The 20,573-nt window shown below is 58.1% G+C and overlaps 1 protein-coding gene across 5 annotated transcripts in view; it reads left to right on the plus strand.

Moving 5' to 3' along the window:
- TMEM63C (transmembrane protein 63C) overlaps positions 1–19,162 on the plus strand; it is a 33,286-nt gene extending 14,124 nt beyond the window's left edge. For 3 of the 5 annotated variants that reach the window (XM_075426725.1, XM_075426724.1, XM_075426723.1), the window contains 23 exons: positions 5,324–5,420; positions 5,712–5,932; positions 6,315–6,394; positions 7,416–7,503; positions 9,701–9,738; positions 10,160–10,302; positions 10,586–10,637; positions 11,044–11,152; positions 11,573–11,646; positions 11,751–11,831; positions 11,967–12,087; positions 12,206–12,339; positions 12,583–12,705; positions 13,206–13,359; positions 13,921–14,027; positions 14,784–14,870; positions 15,392–15,457; positions 15,567–15,729; positions 15,975–16,080; positions 16,212–16,379; positions 16,663–16,778; positions 16,946–17,017; positions 17,100–19,162. In XM_075426725.1, the coding sequence (XP_075282840.1) occupies positions 5,735–5,932; positions 6,315–6,394; positions 7,416–7,503; positions 9,701–9,738; positions 10,160–10,302; positions 10,586–10,637; positions 11,044–11,152; positions 11,573–11,646; positions 11,751–11,831; positions 11,967–12,087; positions 12,206–12,339; positions 12,583–12,705; positions 13,206–13,359; positions 13,921–14,027; positions 14,784–14,870; positions 15,392–15,457; positions 15,567–15,729; positions 15,975–16,080; positions 16,212–16,379; positions 16,663–16,778; positions 16,946–17,017; positions 17,100–17,312 (2,493 nt within the window). In that variant the 5' untranslated portion in view covers positions 5,324–5,420; positions 5,712–5,734 and the 3' untranslated portion in view covers positions 17,313–19,162. Of the gene's footprint in view, positions 1–5,323; positions 5,439–5,711; positions 5,933–6,314; positions 6,395–7,415; positions 7,504–9,700; positions 9,739–10,159; positions 10,303–10,585; positions 10,638–11,043; positions 11,153–11,572; positions 11,647–11,750; positions 11,832–11,966; positions 12,088–12,205; positions 12,340–12,582; positions 12,706–13,205; positions 13,360–13,920; positions 14,028–14,783; positions 14,871–15,391; positions 15,458–15,566; positions 15,730–15,974; positions 16,081–16,211; positions 16,380–16,662; positions 16,779–16,945; positions 17,018–17,099 lie in introns of all 5 variants that reach the window. The other 2 variants (XM_075426726.1, XM_075426727.1) reach the window with 2 other exon arrangements.
- The last annotated feature ends 1,411 nt before the right edge of the window (positions 19,163–20,573 follow it).

A 20,573-nucleotide genomic window follows, 5' to 3' on the forward strand; every position in this document is an offset into this window, starting at 1 on the left:
GGAGAGGTCACCATGCCCTTTGGTGCCAAAACTGCCTCTGCTGGGGTGTGCACTGAGCTCAGCGCAGGGTATTAATGAGCCTTTTCCCAGCGCAGGGTCGTGAGCTGTGCTGAGTCAGTGGCAGTGGCTCAGGTTTCCTGGCCGCCCCAGTCACTGTGGTCCTGCAAGGTCGGTCACTGCAGTCCTGCAGGGTGGGACCCCGGAGGTTCACCTCCCCACCTGGCCCTGGGCACACCAGGGCATGAACCTGAGCTTCCCGTGACAGTGGTCCTCGTTTTCCCCTTCCGCAGCCTGGCCATGTCTCCTTGTGAAAACAGAAGGAAGCAGAGGCAGTCAGGTAGCATGGATGCTCACTTTCTAAGAGACGTGGTCTGGCTCCTCAGCCCGGCTTTTCTGCTGGCTTTGCGTGGCCATGAGCAGCTCCATCAGCAGCCTTGCACCCCGGCTGCTCATCCACCACCCAGAGTGAGCTCCGTGTCAGAGCGGGATGCCGAGGCTGGGTGAGCGCAGGCATGCCGAGAAGCCTGGCTTAGTCATCCGAGCGCTCCCAAGACTTTGTTTTGGTGTTTTGCTGCTCCAGCTGTCCATGAATCCCCTAGCAAATGAGTTTGCTGGCAGGGTGCGTCAAAGGAAAGACAAATTTTGAAAAACTGCATTCACATGAAAGAAATGTCTTATTTTTAATTGGAAATCTGATTCTCTGGATTAGTGCCCACCCAGCCAGAGAGGAGAAGCATATGCTGGTGTATCAACAAAACAAACAGGGCACTGAATATTCAAGGCAAACCTTACACACTGGAAATGCTTCATAGAAATTATCCAGCAAATCACTTGCAATGGCAAGTCTCATACATTCACTGTCCATTCACAGCCACTGCAAAGAGGAGAAAGAAGGATTGCTTTTCTCTAGTACTCTGCACGTTTTCTGATCCTATTTTACCATCTTTCCTCTTAAGTAAGACCTAGATTGGGTAGACCATGTATTGTGATTTCTGCCTCTGTGTTGTTGCTTCATTTTCCCAGCTGCAGCCCTGCCCACCCCTGTGTTAATTGACTTGCCCATTGCTGTTGCTCCTCCAGGACAGTGGCTGCCCTGAGGGATGCCTGTCGGTGGTTGGCATCTGGAGGCACTGTCTCATACCCAGCTAACGAGAAGCTCTCCCAACAGTATCTGGAGGTGAAGGCACCCACCCAGCTCTGTTATTCACAAAAACATTTCCTCCTTTGGAAGAGTGGGAAAAGCACAATGACAGTGGTATAGCTGGGAATAGGATCTGGTCTGGCAATGCTGTGGAGTTCATTTGGACCTTTACGATACGATCACAGAATGCTGTCACCAGAGTATTGCAAAATATTGAATTTCTTATATGTTTGGTGTGAAAATTTAGCTTAGGTGTTTTAATAGTGGCTTTAAGACTGACCTGTAGTGCCTGTGTGATCTCTCGCTCTGTATACCAAATAAGGTATCTCCTCCAGTTGGAGAGAGGTTGAACATGTGCCACAGGTCTGAGTTCAAGCTGTTCCTGGTGCACATGAGCAGAAGTCTCCTCTCCCCGTTTCTGCTGCATGTGCTGTTCTGAGAAAATGTACATGATTTACTTTTAGCTAGTTGTTCCGAATAGTTATTTTAATGGTAATGCTGCAGCTATGTAATTTGCATAAGCTTTTCTAAGAGCAGCACCATAAAAGGTGAGATTAGCTGGAACAAATGGTCTAGAAAAGTACCAGTTTGGGTATTTGGAGGTGGGTTTCCATGGGTATCCGGGGCTGAAGGGACCAAGGAAAAGGCAGGAGAATGAGCTTCAGATCAGTGTCACAGGAGCTGCGATGTGCCGCAAGGGCTGTGTTACAGGACTGAGCAGGACATGATGGCTCCTTTGGGCAGCAGAGTTGGAGGCGCCTGAGGGAGAGAGGACAGAGCTGGACCGGTGTCTTCAGGACGCTTCTGCTCCTGAAATTTCTCTGTGCAGTGCTGGGTAGAGAGATAGGAACCAGTTGGGCTGGGCAGGTGAAGGTCTGTGTTTGGGAGGTTTGTGGACAGGAGAGCTCGGAGCGTGAGATGCTAGCACCATCTCCAGGAGGAACCCATTGCTTTTGGCCACCAGGAGCAAAATATCTGCTACTGGGGGAAGAGGGCAGCAACAAGGACTTGATAGGGAAGGATAACCTGTACTGATCCCTGTGACAATCCCCCTCACCCTGCCATCCTGCGGCAGGGTGTTCCTCCTACGAGCGTGAACACGGTGCCTAGAAACAAGCTGCAGGATCTTACTGCCGGGTAATGGAGTGGTGGTGGCGGAGAAGGGACTCAGAGGTTGCTAGGAGTCTCCTTGTTCATTTGCTGAAGGTCCAGCAGCTCCCTTGGTCAGGGACACACTCTGCTTGTTAACAAAAAGGCAGTGAATTATTTAGCAGCTGAAAATGCCAGATGGCGGTGGCTCTGCTGCGTGCAGGAGGAGGGGAAGGAGGGAGACACGCACATGGGGAGAACAGATTGAGAGCATCTCCGCAGGAAAAGGCTGACCCCGACGGGAGGCCTCGGTGGCCCCGGTAGTTTCACAGCCACCAGACGGCAAGCGGGAGGCAGGCGGGCTGGGGCAAATGGCTGCCACTTGTCACAGTGGCCCACTCATTTCCAATGGGTCTCCCCTTGCTGGAGTTCCCTCTTCAGAGGTTGTTATCCCTATGGGGCCACACTGGGCCTCAAAGTACGGGACTCCCAACCCCGGCTGGGAGGCAGGCCGTGGCTGAGGGTGCTACAGGGTGGCTTTGCCAGCCCATCCCTCACTTCGCGCCTGTCCGCAGGGCTGCGGGGATGGTACTTCAGTCCCGTCTGCTGGGATGCTCTTTGAAGCAGTATCAGCATATCTCAGGTGACCTGGTGGTCCTTTTGGGAGCCACACTAATGGTCAACCATCCCAGCTTGGGCTATGATGTCTCCAAATACCATGGACTGGCCAGATCAGTACATATATGGCTAGGGATCTCCAAAGAGAACTGAAGATGCTGTAGCGAGGAGCATGGGCAGATACGTAGCAGATGCTGAAGCCCATGCCCCAGGTGACACTGTGCACATAATGCACAGTAAGAGGGACTGCAGTGGGTCTGCATGTCCTGGGGATTTTGATGGCTGTAGTTCAGTGGCTTCAGACATCCATTCGAGGCATATATGCAAGTAACCAGATGACAGCCTAGCCCCGGAGTGGAGTGAGCCTCAGGCTCTGCTGGGCTCATAGCCTTGGTCCAAGCATCCCAGTCAGTCTTTGGCTTCCAGTGGAGATTTTTCTTTGGGCTGGAATTTAGGCTTGAGAAGTGAAGAAAATAGCAAGTCACCACCTCTCTGTGTTTAGTTTGGAAACTGCAGGCACCAAGACTACCTTCTTTTTTTTTTTGGTCAGCGATGTATGTGAAAGCCTCCCTCTTCCTCGGTCTTTCCTTTCCCCAGATGACGTGGTCACAGAGAGTCAGTGTCTCAGGCGCGTAATCTGTGTTAGCTTGTGCCCCAGCACCTTCTTCCTACCCGCTGTGCTCAGCCGCAGAGTGTGGGTGTCTGGGCTCCGCAGAAGCTTTAGGACAGGACTAATCTCCTCAAGCAGGAAGCTGCGTGGTCTAAGAGAGGCTGAGGCTACAGCAATGCACATGAAGCCACGTGCTGCTGTAGTCTCCCATCTGTCACACTGACACAGCAGAAGTAAATGTTTCCCAACAAAAGCAAATCCTGGTAGAGCTCAGGAAGATCCCATTTCTAAGCTGAGGCATTTTGTGCGTGCTCTCTCTGTGCTCCCCAAGGACCTCTCAGATAGGTTTCCTTTGGTGTTGAAGAAGAGTTGATCCTGTTCAGTCTTGGTGGGGAAGAAACCACTATAAATACTTTGCATCTTCAGGTCCCTGGAGGTGCTGACTGTCTTTGTTTGCATCCTCCTCTGTTACTTAATCAGACAGTGGCTTCTGCTCCTCTTCCTCTGTTCTGTCCGTGTGGGCTGTGAGCATCCTGCAGCAGGCATCAGCTGGGGCTGGGTAACTGCAGGGACTGCAGCAAGGTCGCAGTTGTGGCTGGAATATAGATAAAAAGGAAGGAGATGAATGAATGCTCAACAGGTTAAATACAAAGCTTGCAGGAGTACATGTTACTGGGCATGATGGGGTTTCACGTGGCCTTTGCACAATATACTTTGCCACACTATTGTGTGCTCAGCATGTCTGTGGGGCAAGGCGCTCATGTAACTCCTTATAAATTTCAGGCAGCCCGGAAGATGTTCTTGTCTCAGCAGCACAAGTCCCTGAGGATAGGGATGTAGAATAACTGAGGTTGGAGGTCAGCTGATAAAAGCCCATGCTCAGGACCAGGACAACTTCGAAATTACGTTTGGTTGCTCAGGGCCTCCAAAGACAAAGTTTTCTTGTCCATCTGTTCCCCTCCACCCCAGTAACCTCAGCCTTCCCCTAAGCAGGGTCTTCAGCCCTCTGGGTTTATCTACCTATAAAGTACTAGACATCCTCCCTCGGGGCCTTTTCGGAAGATATGTTAGGGACCCAGCCCGGCTGCCATGACCTGTGTAAAGGACACCCTGGAAACCCCCCACTGTCCCAGGGTGGCTCTTGCCCCAGGGGTGTGGTTGGTCTCACCACAGTCAGTGCTGTCCTCCATTGAAGGCCCAGCCCAGGGAGCTGAAGGTGCTGGCAGCATCTCCAAGGCATAGAGACACGGCAGGCACGTGAGGAGGGGATACTCTGGCCCTGTTGCTGCCACCCTGTCTTTGTTAGTGTTTTCTGTGCTGGTTCCTTCTCCTCCTGTAGCTCTAGTGAGTGCAATGGTCATGCAGCACTGTCCTGACCACAGATCCGTGGCGTCCCCATGAGCGACAGCCATGCTGGCTCATGCTGGCTGCTGTAGGGTGCTTGCTCACAGGGGTCTCAGGCACTGCAGGTTTGGAGAGGATCCTCTCCTTCTTAAAGTATAGCAATAGGAGAGGTTTTGGAAACAAACTGCAGTCTTGGCCATTAATGGCCTTCAAGTGTTTCCTACCAGTGAGGTCTGTAGCCTGTGGTATCAGCTCCTGGGGAAGTGGGGAGAACATTGTCTTTAGAGTTTTGATAAGCTGATTCTTCTGAAGACTTCAGGATATCTTGGAAGGAGCAATCCTGCTCTGTCAGAAAGATGAAAGGGAGGTCCAATGACTCCTGAGTCACACAGACCATGATGCTGGGGGAGAAGGGAGAGCTTGGGGATGTTCCACACGCAGTAGATATCTGTCTGTGGGGAGTGAAGTAAGCACAGCCCCAGCAGCCCTGTTGTTAACATCATCGTTGCTCTTATTCTCAGAAACTCAAGCAAATGCTTCGGCTCCTCGTTCCTACCTGCTGACTGCACCAGGATGGCCATGACTCAACCCAGCTTCCAGGACTGAGGGGCAGAGGTGGTGAGAGACCTGTCTTGGGTGCGACGGAGACAACCAAAGAGCATGGGGCTTAATGGGGTGGGGAAGGGGGCCAAGGTAGCTGTGAGATTTCTTCAGCAACACCCCCTGCCCTGTGTCCTGCATCTCCTCCCTGGGAGAGGCTGGGACTGGGGAAGCTCCAGGGTCACCATCCAGCCCCCTCCCCTCCCAGCCCTTAGCAAGCTCCTCAGACCTTGCTTGAGGATCTGGAGGGGCCACGGCCTGTTTTCAAGTAAAGGCTTTTCCATCTGCACTCCTGCCCCTGTGTTTCAGGGTGAGGTCCCGTGACGGCACCAATGGAGAGTGTGTACTCTGTGGACCCAGCACCGGACGGTGCTGTCCGCACCTCTCTGGATGTGCTCAGCTTCCTGGACACCCTGGTGAACAGCACGGAGGAGCAATGCTTCAGTGCCCGCTCCCGCAGCACCGTCCTGGAAGGGCTGCCATTCGGTGGCGTGCCCACCGTGCTCGCCATAAACTTCATCATTTGGCTGGTGAGCAGGCCGGGAGGGTGTCATGTCCACAGGCACCGCAGCCCCTGGTTGTGGTGTCAAAGACTGGCTGTGAGCACGAGTGTCTGGATTACGGGTGTGGTGACAGCCACACGTGTGTGCAGCATGTGCGTCAGTGTGCCCGGCTATTTGGGGGAACGGACTTGGGTGCCAGGGTCCAAGAGCTTTGCCCGCATCATGGTGTGCAGGAGGTGGCACTTGGGCAGCAGTGGGGAGATCGTGGAGCAAGAGTAGTTTGGCTTGAACCAAGAGTTTTGCATGATCTTGGGCTCATGAGTGGGATAACAGGAGAGATGTGGTGAGACCCCATGGGATGAGACCCTACGGCAAAACCCTGTACCTCTCCTCTTCCCTCTTCTTCCAGCTTCTCCTCCTGGTCTTCTCCTGCCTTCGGAAAGCAGCTTGGGACTATGGGCGCCTGGCGCTGCTGATGGACAATGATAGGTAAGCAGGACGAGGTCCCTGTGGGTGATGGCTCCGGCCTCTCCAAGAGGGCTGGCAGGAGGGCTAGCACTGTGGGGTGGCCCATGAAGAAGCTCAGCAGGTGCCCTGTCCCTCCTTCCCGTTGGGAGTGGCCTGGCTTCCCTGGCCCATGGGGGCATAGGCACTGGCTGCTGCAGGGAGAGGGAAAGCAGGCCCAGCTTTGATTCCCTCCTGCAGGCACCATCTGGTGATGGAGCTCTCAGTGCCGGAGAGGGCACTGTGCTGGGAAGGACAGAGACCCAAGAGCTGCTTTCGAGTGGGGACTGAGCCGCTGCCTCTCGCCCTGCCGCTCTCTGGGGATGAGCAGGGCTGGCTGGCAGAGGAGGCAGGAGACATGCAGCAGTAACGCTGTTCCTCATGTCAGCAGGGAAGCTTGCCTGGCCTATCCTTTGGGCTAGGTGCAGAATCCCTCAAAAAAATACTGGTGTCACAGTGAAAGTAGAGCCCAGACCAGATTTCCAGGTGGGCTGTGCTGCCAGCAGCTGCCTGCCAGCCAGAGCATGACTTGCCCCAGGCAGCAGAGCATCTTGTCCTCTCTCCAGCTCCTCTTGGGCTCGGGTTCTGGAGCTGAGTCTGACAATGGACAGGCAATGTTTCCCTTCACTGGGGAGATCAAAAGGGCAACCAAGACTTAAAATTCAAACACCGATCACATTCCTGTCACTGTAATGCCATTTGAGGGCTGAAACCAGTGGAATATAAAAATCCAATTCAGCAGGCCCTTATCCTGGAGCTAAGGCCAATTCTCCGCCAGCCACCCTGCCATGGGCCAGGGCCACGGAGAATCCATGGGGACCCATTGGTGCGGTCCCTACCCTGAGCCTGGCCACAGCTGCTGGTCCAGCCCCAATGCAGGATGCACAGAGTGGGGAGGCGTTTCCCAGGCTGCTCTCCTAGGAGAAGCTGCTCCGAAGGTGCTCATCTTCTCCCATCTGTTGCTTCTCTCCTGCCTCACCCCTCCACTCCTCCCCTCCCTGCAAAGTTTGACGTCGCTTTTCTATGGAGAGCAGAGCGAGAAGGAGAAGTCCCCGTCAGAGAGCAGCCCCCTGGACACCGACAACAAGGACGTGGTGAGTGCTGGCAGTCGTGGCAGTGGCTGCTCTTCACCGGAAACCCAGGTCAGAAGTTAAATGGGAGAAATTACTTCCTCCAACATGGGGTTTCCTGCTTAACACCCTTTAGCAGCAGGGTATTCCTGGGAAAGCTGGAGGGTTTCTTTGTCCTGGCTTGGTTTGAGGCATCTATCCCCAGTGACAGCTCGGAGGGGCTGCTCCCACCAGGGTGAGCATCTGCTGGGTGCGTGATGGTCCCTGCCAGCTGCGGGGACCTAGTCGGATGCATGGCCAGAGCCTTGCTTTCTGTGCCCTCAGGGACCTTTCTGGCCCGGCAGGACAGAGTCTCTTGGATCCCACTTCCATCTCTGCCAGCGTGGCGGGCTGCAGGGGCTTTAAAGTCATCTTTTGTTTCTCTCTATGGCATCAGGCACAAACCAGGCTTCACTGGAAACAAGCACAGACCGACATGCTTTGCTGTCTGTTTCTTTCTCTTTTTTGGCAACAAAAACTCAAAAATCAGTCACTGGTATGACTAGGAAAAAATGACAGAACTTACTGAAAAAAAACTAGGCAGGAAAGGTAAAGAAGCAAAATCCTTGCAGGTGGCAGAAGGCCTGTGTAAAGGCTCGGTACTGGATGCACTGGGCAAATATGTATTGCTCATCAAAAAATAAGTGAGTGAGAAAGACCACAGGGAATGCCAGCACGGCTAAAGAACAGATTAAGGGAGATTATTAGAAGTAAGAAGACATCCTTTTATAAATCAAGCTGTTCCCAAATGAGGAAAATCTAAACTCTGCCAGGTTAGATGTAAAATACACTAAGGGAGTGAGGAAGAGGAGTTTGAGGAGAAATTTGTAGACAGTGTAGAAGCAAGTACTAGGTTTTTCTTCACACATGAGGAACAGCAAACCTGCCAGAGTGTTTGCAGGGCCAATAGGTGTTGAAGATAGAAAATGTTTGCTGGAGAAGGCGAGAGTGTGGCAGGAAAGCTAAATAAAATTTTGGTGGCTGTATCCAGTGAGGAGAAGCTCAACCAAATTCCTGCCCGGGAGTCATTCTCTGCAGAGAAACAGCAGAGCATCCCTCTGGCAGTGGGGTGGGAGGATGAGGTTGCAATAAAAGCAGCCTGCTGAATTCCCGTTACCATCACAAATTCCCAGGAGCAGGTGTGAGACTTCTCACTCACCCCAAAACAAATAGCCAAGCTATTGATTGCAGCGTGTGACCTCGTTCCTGCATGTGGGCATCCTAGAGAGCTGGAAATCAGCTGATACATGCTGGTTTTTCAGGAGGGTTTCTTGAAAACCCAAGAAATTACAGCCCAGGGAGCTTGAGGTCTGAAGGGTAACCTCCCAGACAAGGCTGTCCAGAGCAGGACTCCGAGCGGGGTGTAGGGGGCGAGTCAGCCCGGCTGTGCTAAGGGGGTGTCCGGCCCTGCGGAGCTGTCGGGCGCTTGGGGGAGCTTGCACCTCCAAAGCCTCTCTCTGCGGTCAGTCAGACGAAGCTGAGCAGTGGGGCAGGAGGGAAGGGCCTGGCTTGGGTAAAGCTGGGGAATGGAAAGGAGGACGAAGGTGCCAGTTCTCGCATGGCAGGGTAAGGGAACCCCACAGGGGTCAGCCTGGGGTCCCTCCCATCCAAGCTCAGCATAAACCCTCCTGAAGAGGGGCAAAGAGGAAGGGCCCGGTGGCCGAGTGTTGTTTGGTACAGTCATGACAGGGCATAACTGCAGAGGGACCTTGAACTTGCAGGAACTCTAGCGATAGTAACATGTAACATAATGCATAGAGAGAAAAACTCTAATATTGTGTATGCAGTGACAGAGAATGAGCTATCACACAAGATCTTGGCGTTGTCCTAAATCGCTCTACAGCAGTGCCGGCTCAGTGCTCGGTAGTGGTCCAAAAAGTGCATCGCCTGCTAGGGACTGTCAGAGAGGGTGCAGAGGAGGGAGCAGCTGGGAGCTGGGAGCCTGTGTTACAGAAACGCTCCATGTTTCCTGCTCTTCCCAAGGCAGCTGTCTTTGGCCACCGCTGCAGACAGTCCACTGGTCTGGGCATCCCTGGGCGTGCGACACCGGGTGCTGCCTCCGTTTGCTCAGCCCCCCGGCCCCAGGCACCGCACCACCTCCACACACATCTCCAGCACCTGCCGAGCCCTGGGGAGGTGGGGGTGGTTGCCCCCAGCTCATCCCGACTGTCTTTCTTTCCAGGGATTCTGCTCCTGGCTCATTTCTATCTACCAGATGAAGTAAGTGTGTGCCCTCAGCATCACAGCCATGCCCTGCCGCGGCCCGCCCCTGGGGTGTGGGTGCCTGCAGGTGGTCACCCATCACCTGGAGCTGCCGGGACCAGCGGCAGAGGAGAGCCCTCCTAAACGATCCTGCCAGGAGAGAGAGCAGAGGGTTCACCTCTGCATTTCCTCCTGTCCCCTGGCTCCTCTCCCAGACAAGAGGGCTTCAACCTCTTCTGGCAGGAGCTGGTCCTGTAATGGGATGGCAGCCTGAGCGCTGCTTGTGTCCCTCATTCTCCCTGTGCCCAAATCCCACGTGCCACAGGCAGGATGCCGTGAGTTGGTGTGGGTTATGTGAGGCCGGAGCAGCCAGTGTCCCCGAGGTGGGAGGTGGTGGGGAGGCACCACCACTGCTTACCCTCACCCGTCTCTTCCCCAGGGATGAGGAGATTCAAAGCAAGTGTGGGATCGACGCCACCACCTACCTCTCCTTCCAGCGGCACCTCCTGGTCGTGCTGATGCTGGTCTGCGTGCTCTCCGTGGCCGTCATCCTGCCCGTCAACTTCTCGGGGGACCTCCTGGGTATGTTCTTGCCTAGGTGTGGGATGGCTCAGCAGCATGGCACAAGCTTCCCCAGCCTCGAGGCGTGCACCATACCCTGGGGATGGCGGGCAGAAGGACCCCTCTGTCAGGAGCTCCCATGTGAGCAGGAACACACCATCTTCTGTGGGACAGAGGAATGCAAGAGGCAGCGCAGCGGGGGCTTGGTGGGGACCTGGGGGACGGAAAAGGAGGGAGCAGGGAGCACGGACACATGCACTGCGCTGGGTTCCCATAATGTCTTGCTTCCCCTCTTCCCCTGCAGGGCACAATCCCACCCACTTCGGCCGGACAACCATCGCCAACATCCCAACACAGTACGTGGCTCCCGCGTCCGAGGGGGACTGTGGTGGGCACTGCTGGGAGTGCACAGGCATGGTGCTCGCCAGGGTCCCACGCCGTGGACGGGGATGGGTCCACGTGAGCAGCACGCTGCTTGCGATAGCCCCCGTGTCCGTCTGCACCACACAAAAGCACCACCGTGACGGCCAGCCCGCTGCTGCTGCTCGCTGCACCCCACTGTGGGCAGCAGTGCTCTCGGGGGCGTGGGGAGGCCTCATTTCCCCCAACACCCTGGACACTGCCCCCCTTGTCCCTGGGGGGGGCGGGTCCTGCAGCCAGCTCAGCAAGGTCCTGCTGGGAGGCATGGGCAGCAGCAGTGAGACGCCGAGCACCAGGCTGGTGACCTGCAGCACCCACTGATCCCCTCTTCGCCTCCTCCAGGGACCGTCTGCTGTGGCTGCACAGCATCTTCGCCCTCATCTATTTCATCCTCACCATCCTCTGCATGGCTCACCACTCTGTCCACCTTGAATACAGAGAGAATGAGAAGGTGAGCAACCGCCCCTCCTCTAGCCCTGCCTTGATCAGCGTTAGTGGACAACTTTGTGCTTTGCAGAAAGGATGGTCCTGGCCAGGGAGAGCTTTAGAAACAGCCTGGGACTGGGCAGGCAGGGAAAGATAACACTGGTTTTCTCCAGCTTCTGGAGAAAGCCTGGCAGCCTGGAGGCAAATCTTCCTTTCTTGCTGCCTCGTCTCTTGAGATTGAAGCTCTACTGTCCGTCCGTCTGGGAGGTGGCAGCCCTGCCGGGGTCTAGGAGCGGGCATTGAGGCAGTCAGTGCTGGCCAGCCTGCGGGGTGGCAGTCGGTGCCCCATCTTGCTTCTGCCCTCCCAGTAGGGGGGTGAGCAGGGCGGCAGCGAGATGTCCCAAATACCCCCTGCCCAGCCGCCCTCTCTGCTCTCCTCCCCCAGGTCGCCCGGACGCTGATGGTTACCCACATCCCCAAGGAGATCACAGACCCTTCCCTTATCATCAAGCATTTCCAGTGAGTAGCGGTGTGCTGCAGCCTCGCCGGGCAGCTGGCGGGTGGGTGGCAGGGGCTGTGCCTGTCCCCTGGCTCCCGGTGCCACTGTGCCCTTGTGCCTGCAGCGAGGCTTATCCCAGCTGCACCGTCACCAACGTCCAGTTCTGCTTCGACGTGCGCAAGCTGATGAAGCTGGATGCGGAGAGGTGAGTGTGTGCAGATCCCCATTGCCTCTGCAGGTGGGTGCACTGCTCCTGCCCACCATGTCGAGGAACTCAGTCTGTCTGTCTGTCTGTCTGCCACTCCCTGAATGACCCTCATCCCTGTCGGCTTCCCGGCAGGCGCAAGGCAATGAAGGGGCGGCTTTACTTCACCACCAAGGCACAGAAAGAGGGGAAGATCATGATCAAAACCCACCCCTGTGCCCGCATCTTCTGCTGCCACTTCTGTGGCTTTGAGCAGGTAGGAGGGTGCGGGCAGGGCTGCAGGCAGCGCGTCCCCAGCACGGGCAAGGCAGAGCGTGGCCGCTGGCCCGTGCCCCAGCCTGGCGAGCGCAGCAGGGCCCCGGCTGCTCCCGCAGGTGGATGCCGAGCAGTACTACGGGGAGCTGGAGGAGAAGCTCACGGACGAGTTCAATGCCGAGCGCAACCGCATCACGCTCAAGCGGCTCAACATGGCTTTCGTCACCTTCCAGGACGAGCGGATGACGGCTGTGTGAGTGCCCCTCATGCAATGGGCACGGGGACGTCCCACAGCCTGGCGGCCGCCGCGCTAAAGAACTGGGGCATCTCACCAGCTGCTCCAGCCAAAGCCAGGCGATGGGCCTGTCTCCTCTGTGCCTCTGCCATCTGCAGAGGTGGCCGCTCTGTTGGGGCTGCGGGAAAGGTCTCACAAGAAGTGTGAGGGCAATCCTGAGCCCTTGGTCTGGACCTGAGCCCTGTTTCCCTCCTCCTGCAGGATTTTGAAGGACTACAGCCACATCCTCTGCCGCAAGCACCCCCAGCAGTCTTCTGTCACCACTGTGGTCAGGTCACACCAGTGGGGTGTTTGCTATGCTCCTGCACCCAGCGATATCATCTGGTGAACCCTCATGGTGGGAGGAAGGGAGGGGGCAAGCAGTCGGGGGAGACTTGTGCCCATACCTGTAGGGAGCCCATGCCCATAGCTATAGGGAGCCCATGTAGCTATAGGGAACCTGTTCCCATATCTACAGGGCACTTTCCCAGGATGGCAGGGGCTGACAGGACCTGCTGTGGCCATAGCAGAAGTCAGCAGGGGTGATGGGCGGCAGGGCTTGGCCATGTGAAGTTTGGGGTGATTGCCAGGCTCCAGTTTCGCCAGCCTGACTCCAAAGCCTCCTGGTGGTAGGGACCCCCCATGCCACCATTCTTGGGTCCTGGGGCCTCTTCATGTGTCAGCACAGCAACACGGGGAAGGGGAGAGGGTGAGCTTAGAGCAACGGTTGCCAGGATGATTGGTGTGGGGAGTGGGAGGCAGAGCTTCGCGGAGCTGGGCTGGGAAGCCCAGGACACATGGCTTTTCCTCCACACCATGTCTTGAGTCGTGCTTTTCTCTCACAGGGAGAATTTATCGGTCCGTGGCACATCCTGGTGGGTGCGATTCATCCTCCTTAATATCTGCCTCTTCATCCTTCTGTTCTTCCTTACCACACCAGCCATCATCGTCAACACTGTGGACATGTTCAACGTCACACAGCCTGTTGAGAGCCTCAAGGTAGTCCCTGGGGGCCTTGTGCCAGCTTTCTCAGAGGGTCTTCATTTCCAGGCTTGTCTGACAGGGGAGGCCACCAGCTCTACACTGGCCCAAGAAGACGAAACATCACTGAGATGGGCATTGATGAGAGTCAAGGAGTGGTCATGCTCCTGCTTGCCATCCATCCCCTTCTTATTGTGTTTCCAGTGGAAGAGCCTTGGGGCACCTGTGCAAACCTGACCTTTGGTGCTGGTATCCATGGGGGAGGGCAGGTTGGTGTCCATGCAAGAGGAGAAGGGTGGGAAGAGTTCCAGGAGATGTTAGGAGCTGCCAGCAGCACATTTCCTTCCTGCTCATTGACCTGTGAGCTGTTGGGCAGGAACTGCGGCTCAGACCGTGCCTGTGATGTCTTTGGCTGGCCTTGAGCTCTTTTCTCCTGAAACAAACACCTCTACTCAGGGACGGGATGCTCCATCCCGCCCATTGCACACATCATCCTGTGCCAGGAGGTCCCAGCTGCCTCCAGCATGGCTGAGCTCCGACAGGCTCCTGAGGGAGTGTCCGGCATTTCTCCTCCTGCAGAACCCCATCATCACCCAGTTCTTCCCCACGCTGCTGCTCTGGGCCTTCTCCGTCTTCCTGCCCTTCCTTGTCTACTACTCGGCGTTCTTCGAGTCACACTGGACGAGGTAACAGGGCTGGCCCCGGCACTCCCTCAGGGATGCTTTAGATGGGAGGAACCTTAGCAGGACTTGTGGGACCTGACATGCAGGGAGGCAGGCTGTGGAGAGGCAGAGCCCCACAGAGTGCCATGGGTGCTGCCCTCCATGGAAAGAGCCCCAAGTCCATGCCTGAAGGAGCTCTTGCCTTGCCATAGCCCTGAACACTGGCCCTCCTGGACTGGCAGCAGCAGGGCCATGGTGGCCCTTACTCAGGCAGCAGATCCCAGCCATGCTCCCAGCCCTTGGGGCGGAGGTACGGGTTACGGATGCTCCAAGTTTTCTAGCAGAGGAAGCTCTGTCTAGCTCCTAGAATGTGCTCTCTGTCTTGACCCTCTGCCAACCCCAGCCCCTGTGCCTGGTTTGCTGAGTCCTTGCAGGAGCCTTGTGACCACCTCCCTTCCTTTGCCCAAGGGCAGGAGGTTCATCCCTGGCTCCTGGACCCAGTGTGGACACCCAGCAAGAGGCAGCAGGGATGGTAGGAGAGGCCTGAGGTGAAGGAGATGAGAGGCTGGGAGGACAAGAGCTTTCACTATAGCAGGTTTCCTCATGGTGACGTGCCCTGGCCTGGGAGAGGCTTTGTAAGGCCCCAGTAGATGCACAGATCAAATTTATGTGGCTTCCCAGGGCTGGGAGTAGCTCCTTGGTGAAGAGTGAGACCTGTATCAGCCATCTTCTTTGCCTTGGAAAAGTTCAACGTTCTGCTCTTGTCTCCTCTCTTCCCAGGTCGAGTGAAAATCAGCTTACCATGCACAAGTGCTTCTTCTTCCTGGTGTTCATGGTCATCATCCTGCCCTCTCTGGGGCTGAGCAGGTACAGACCACCCTACCATGCTGCTCTGCCTCCTCCCTGGCAGCCAGGATCAAACCAGGGCCCCTCGCCTCCCACGAGCCAGCCCCAAAGGGCTGAGGGCCCACCACCACTGCTGAAACCAGGCTCTGGGGAGGAAAACAGTTGCTGTTTAGCTGGGCTGAGCTGCTCCCAGATGGTCATGGACAGACAGCTTCCCTGAGGAGGAGGAGGGAAGTGGTGCAGCTCACCAGGCTGCCACAGATGACCCAAGGGTGCCTTGGTTGGGGGGGGTCAACCCTGCAGCAGATCCTGAAAGGACCATGTCAGGTATCTGCATCGTCCTGCCTCCGGGAAGCCTGACTGGCCATGGGGGCAATTGCCCACACCGTGGTGGTCCCATGTGGCAGAAGGGGCTGCTCTGGCGGTGTAGGGCCAGAGGGTTTCATCAGCCTGGGGCAGGGGAAAGCACATGCCCAGTGGTGCCGCCCATGTTGCTCTGCAGCTCCCCGTCTTTCTGAGCTGCTCCTCCTCTCCCCCTCCAGCCTGGACCTTTTTTTCCGCTGGCTCTTTGACACCCACTTTCTGGATGAGGCTGATATCAAGTTCCAGTGAGTAGCAGGGAGCTCCCAGGCGAGGGGGAGCTCCCGACACCAGCCCCGGGTCGCTCGCCCGACCGCCTGCCCGAGCATCCTCTCACCCTCCATGTCCCCGGGGCAGGTGTGTTTTCCTCCCGGACAACGGCGCTTTCTTTGTCAACTACGTGGTCACCTCCAGCCTGATAGGGACAGCCATGGAGCTGCTGCGCATCCCGGGCCTCCTCGTCTACACCGCCCGCCTCTGCTTTGCCAAGTCCGAGCCCGAGCGGCTCCATGTCAAGCGGGTACGTGGCTCTGGTCGCCTCCGAGCCTGTGCAACCCCCAGCATCATGGGGGCTTGCTTGCTGGAAACTGAGGCTGTCCTCGTCCTTTGGGGAGGCTTGTGGGGACAAGCCACCGTGCAAGGGGGGCTGCTGGCCCTGGCCCCGTGGGACTAACAGGAGGAGGCAGTCGTGCAGGCCAGGGTGCAAAGGCAAGGGCAGCTTTCGCAGCGGCGGAGGCAGTAACAGCACTCTTGGTTGTGCCCCAGAGCCAAGCCTACCAGTTTCAGTTTGGGCTGGAGTACGCCTGGACCTGTTGCATCTTCTCCGTTGTCATGACCTACAGCATCACCTGCCCCATTATTGTCCCCTTTGGTGAGTACGATCCCATGCCCCTGTGTATAAGAGGGCACCTTTGGGCGTCATCTCCTGGGCCTGCCCTGCTGTCCCTGTGACCCGGCTGTACCCATTGTCCTCCCTCCAAATGGCCCCTCTGCTCCCACCAGGATTGCTCTACATGCTGCTCAAGCACATGGTCGACCGGTACAACATCTACTATGTGTACATCCCCACCAAGCTGAACCAGCGCCTCCACGTCGCTGCCATCAGCCAGGTCGTGGTGGCCCCGATCCTCTGCATGTTCTGGCTGCTCTTCTTCTCCGTCCTGCGCCTCGGTAGGGAGAGCTCAGGGCTGCCCCTCCCCACTGCTGGGGGTCACATCTGACGCTGGGGAGGGACGAGCTGCCGGTGTCACCCCTGAGTTAGGCATGGCGTGGAGGGTGGGAAGGGGGATGAAGGTGTGGTGAAGACCTTGCAAATGAGCAGGGTGTCAGCTCGTGCTTTGGGAAGAGTGTTGACAGCTTGTAAGACCCAAAGCAGGTGCCAGCCTGGGTCTCAGGTGAGTGTGCAACAGGTCCTTGGAGGCTCATGTGCTGCCCCAGTGTCTCTGTGCTCTAGGTCCCATGCGCCCTGTCACACTCTTCACCTTCGTGGTCCTCCTCTCTTGCATCATCTTCTCCTTCTTTGGCCTCTGCCTGAAGAAGCTGCAGCCGCGGAAACCCTCCAGCTACCAGGTGAGTGCAGGCAGCCGCCTGTCCCGTTCCCTCGCCCCGCTGCGTCTCCTCCTCACTCTCTGGGGTGCCTCTGCCATGGGGAGGGGTCTGAGGCGGTGCCTGGCTGCCCCCCGGCTTCGCCTGGAGACCCCCAAGCAGCCGTTTCCTCCTGGCCTCCCTCTGCCCAGATGTCCGACCAGTCTGAGGGCACCTTCAATGATGTGGAGCGGAGCAGCGTCTCCTCCACCCCCAACTCCAACGTGAGTACCCCCTCCCCAGCCCCACTGCGGCCCCCCCGCCTTGCTCCCCCAGGCCCTGACCCCCCGCCGCCCCCCGGGGCAGCTCTTCGTGGCCACTGTCCTGCAGGAGCCTGAGCTGAGCCTGACGCCGGCAGCCTCCCCGGCACACCAGTCCTACGGCACCATGGGCAACCACCTGGAGCCAGCGGAGGATGGGGAGGACGGGGGCCTGCAGAGCTTTGAGACGGAGCTGGAGACAGTGGAGGGCGAGTACAGAAGTGGCCCCATGATGGAGAGCCAGGTCCGCTACCAGTGAGCATCCTGCGGCCGGGGCGAGGACCGGCCCTTCCGAGACTGGAGGACGAGCTGGAAGGAGCCTTCCAGCACTGGTGGGGGCCACCTCATTGACGGGGCGGGGGGACGACAGGACTGATGTGAGGGGGAGACCCCATTGCATGGGAGGTGGCGGGGGGCTCTGCTGGTCCCTCCTGCTGCCTGGACCGGCTCAGCCCCCCACCGTGACCCCCCATCCCCACCTGCCTCTTCCAGCCCATCGTGGGGAAGAGGGGGTGCAGCGGTGGGGGGCAAAAGTCTCTCTGAGAGGCCATGCTTTGGAGGCAGGAGGGAGGCCCTGGCCCCTCCGTGAGGGGGAAGCAGTCCAGACAGCTCAGACGAATGTGCCCGCCACCGTGCTGTCCCGCAGGTCCTCAGTGGCTGGGGACAGCCCCCCCCAACCCTTGCTTTCCACCCTGCCCACCCCCTGCTCGCGGCGGCCATCCCGCTGCCTCCGTGCAGCCTCCCGGCGGCCCCCGCTGCCCCCCCCCCAAGGCTTTGCCCATTAAAGCAGCGACTGCTGAGACCCGTGTGGTGGAGGAGGTGGGTACCTGGCGCTGCTCCCTCGTCTGCCTGAGCACTAGCGGCCCTTCCTCGAGGCAGGCATCAACATGCAAGTCCGGCTCTTCCCCGTCCATCCGCTGCTGCCGCACCATGCCTGCACCCTTGGGTCCTCTGGGACGAGCAGGAGATCAAGGGACAAGAGTGTTTAATGGCGGTGGCCACAGCTCCCCATCGTCCCGCACCCCCCCGGGAGCAGCAGCCTTGTGCCACACGCTCGCTGGGGCTGGCCGTGGGACCCCGCATGGCTCCATCCCATTGCGACAGAAGGGGGGGGGAGGCTGGTGGGACACTGGCCTCCAGGTCCTGGCTCACTGCATCCTGCCCTGCTGCAGCCGTGGGGTGCTCCCGCAGCAGCTGCACTGCCTCGCAAGTGTGAGTCCTGCTGTGGGCAGTGTAAATGCACCAGCTCCTGCCTGGGCAGCAGCCCTGGGGTTTTCCAGCTGCGGAGGCCCCTGAGGACAAGGGGAGATCCCGGCCCTGCTCGGCCCCTCTCCCGCCAGACTGCCCGCCTGGGCGTGCTGGCTCCTCACTCGGCCCCACTTTGCCATCAGGGTTAATTTGCCCACTCCTGATTTTCCTGCTGGCTTTAGAGCGATTCCAGCTGCCACCCCAGGGCCGCATGGAGAGGGAAAGGACGATGACAGCCCTGTCAGCCTCTGGGCTGCCAGCACAGGGAGTGCTGCTGTGCAAAGGCAGACACTCAGCCGTGGCACCGCTCAGTGTACTGGTGCCACTGGCCGGGAGAGCGCAGTGTGCTGGTCCTGGGGGGGGAGGTTAGAAGGCAGCCAAGCAGTGAGCTGTGGGTGTCTCGGACTCACGTGGGCCCTGGGACATCCCCGTGGGGCTGGTGGGTCTTAGCTTGGCTGGCTGGCAGCCCTGTGGCTGCCATCCCACCCAGGCTCCTGCATGCTGGGGCGATGGCTGCGGCACGCTAGCCACCGAGCAGTTGCCTCGGGGGGCCCTTGAGCTCAGCTGCTCCCTCCCAGCCCCAGAAGGCATGCTGGGGGGACTTGTGGCTCCCTGCCCTGGTGCCCCTGGGGCTGCCCACAGCTCAGCTGCTGCCTGCTGTGGGGGGTAGCCCCAGCCGGAGCAAGGGAGATGCTGCTGGCTTCTCTCTGGGTGGAAGCAAGTGCCTGCAAGTGGCACTGCGTCCTCGGGAGCTCGGGCTGCTGGTCCAATCGCCTGTGGCTGCCCTGCTGTAGGAATGTGCCAGAGGTCTGTACCTTCTTGTGATTTATTGCTATGACCGTGCCTTGAATAAAATGACTTCACCCAGCCACTGCCTGGCGTCGTCACCCCCACGCACCCTGCCTGGCACCAGGAGAGGCAGGACCCTCGCTGCTGGAGCCTGCAAAAGTGCCCCAGCCCCTTTCCCCACCTTTGGGCTGCTTGTGACCCTTCTGGGGATGTCCTGCAGAGGCTTCAGGGGCAACGAGACCACTGGGACACCTTCCCACCTCCAGACACCTTGCTGCCCACATAGTCCCCACAAAAGCAAACCTCGAGTGGGCAGAAGCAGCAAAGGCACAGGAGCAGGGGAGCACCCTACTATGTCCCCTCGGAGAGGCTGGCACAGCCCTTGGCACCATCCTCAGCACTGGGGACAGGAGTGTCCCTCCCCTGCCCACCCTCTGCCCGTGCTTGTCCTGCAGGCAGGGCTGGCTCGGGACACCACCAAAGGGGCACACACTGCCTGGGGGGAAGCAGGAGGGCAGCCTGGGGCTCCTCTGGGACCACAGCAAGGAGCAGGGGCGGTGAGGGGAGCCCATCCCGTCTGGGGATGCAGCAGGAGATGTTCCCAAAGCTGAACCACCCACAAGCAAGTCCCAGGGAAGGGCCCGAACACCATTTTGGGAGCCGTTCTCTAGGTTTTGAGCAGACAGCGCTCATTTGCTCCCCTCCTCCCTCCCAAAGCTCACTCTTTATACCCAAATTCCTACTTGAATGATTTCACTCTGGTTTCAGTGGGTCCCTCCATGGTGCCCATGTGGTGAGGTCTCCCAGCCGGCCTGGCTTATGGCACAGAGCAGGGGACCCTGCTTCAGCAGGAGGGCTGGACTAGATGACCCACAGTGGTCCCTTCCAACCCCTACTATTCTGTGATTCTGTGATTCTGTGACATGAGGAGGGCTTACCTCTGGATGAAAAAATGGAAAATTTAAAAACCCACTCCCTTCATTACAACCCCCCACAGAGACACCACCCCCCCAGTTCATAATCAGGCTAAATGCAGGGCCTTGCTGGTGCTGGGGAGCTGAGGCAGGAGCCCTGGCTGGGATTGAGGGCTGGAATTGCTGCCCCAGCTCACGGCTCTCCAGGCCCTGGCGCCGGGGAAGCTCGTCACAGCCTAACGAGGTTGTGAAAGCCCTGTCATGCTGCGCCTCGGCCACTCCAGCCCTCAGAAACCTGCTCGCCTGATTGCAGCCCGCGCGTACAAAAGTGCCTCACAGCTGGGGCTGAGCAATTGCACGGCCTCCCTGCTGCGCTGGCAGCCAGCACTGGGAGCATCCCCGCTGTGCTGGCAGGCAGCGGCCAAGGCAAAGGGGTGGTTTGTGGGAGCCAGAGCAAACCTCCAGGCTGGGAGCCGAAGCTGGGGGTGATGCTGGGGGTACCATGCTGGTCCTTCCCCGAAACGCTAGGTTTGGCCTCCCACCGCCAGCCCTGAGGCTGGCAGCTCTGC

This window comes from Opisthocomus hoazin, chromosome 7 (genome assembly GCF_030867145.1).
Source record: "Opisthocomus hoazin isolate bOpiHoa1 chromosome 7, bOpiHoa1.hap1, whole genome shotgun sequence".
Taxonomy (NCBI): domain Eukaryota; kingdom Metazoa; phylum Chordata; class Aves; order Opisthocomiformes; family Opisthocomidae; genus Opisthocomus; species Opisthocomus hoazin.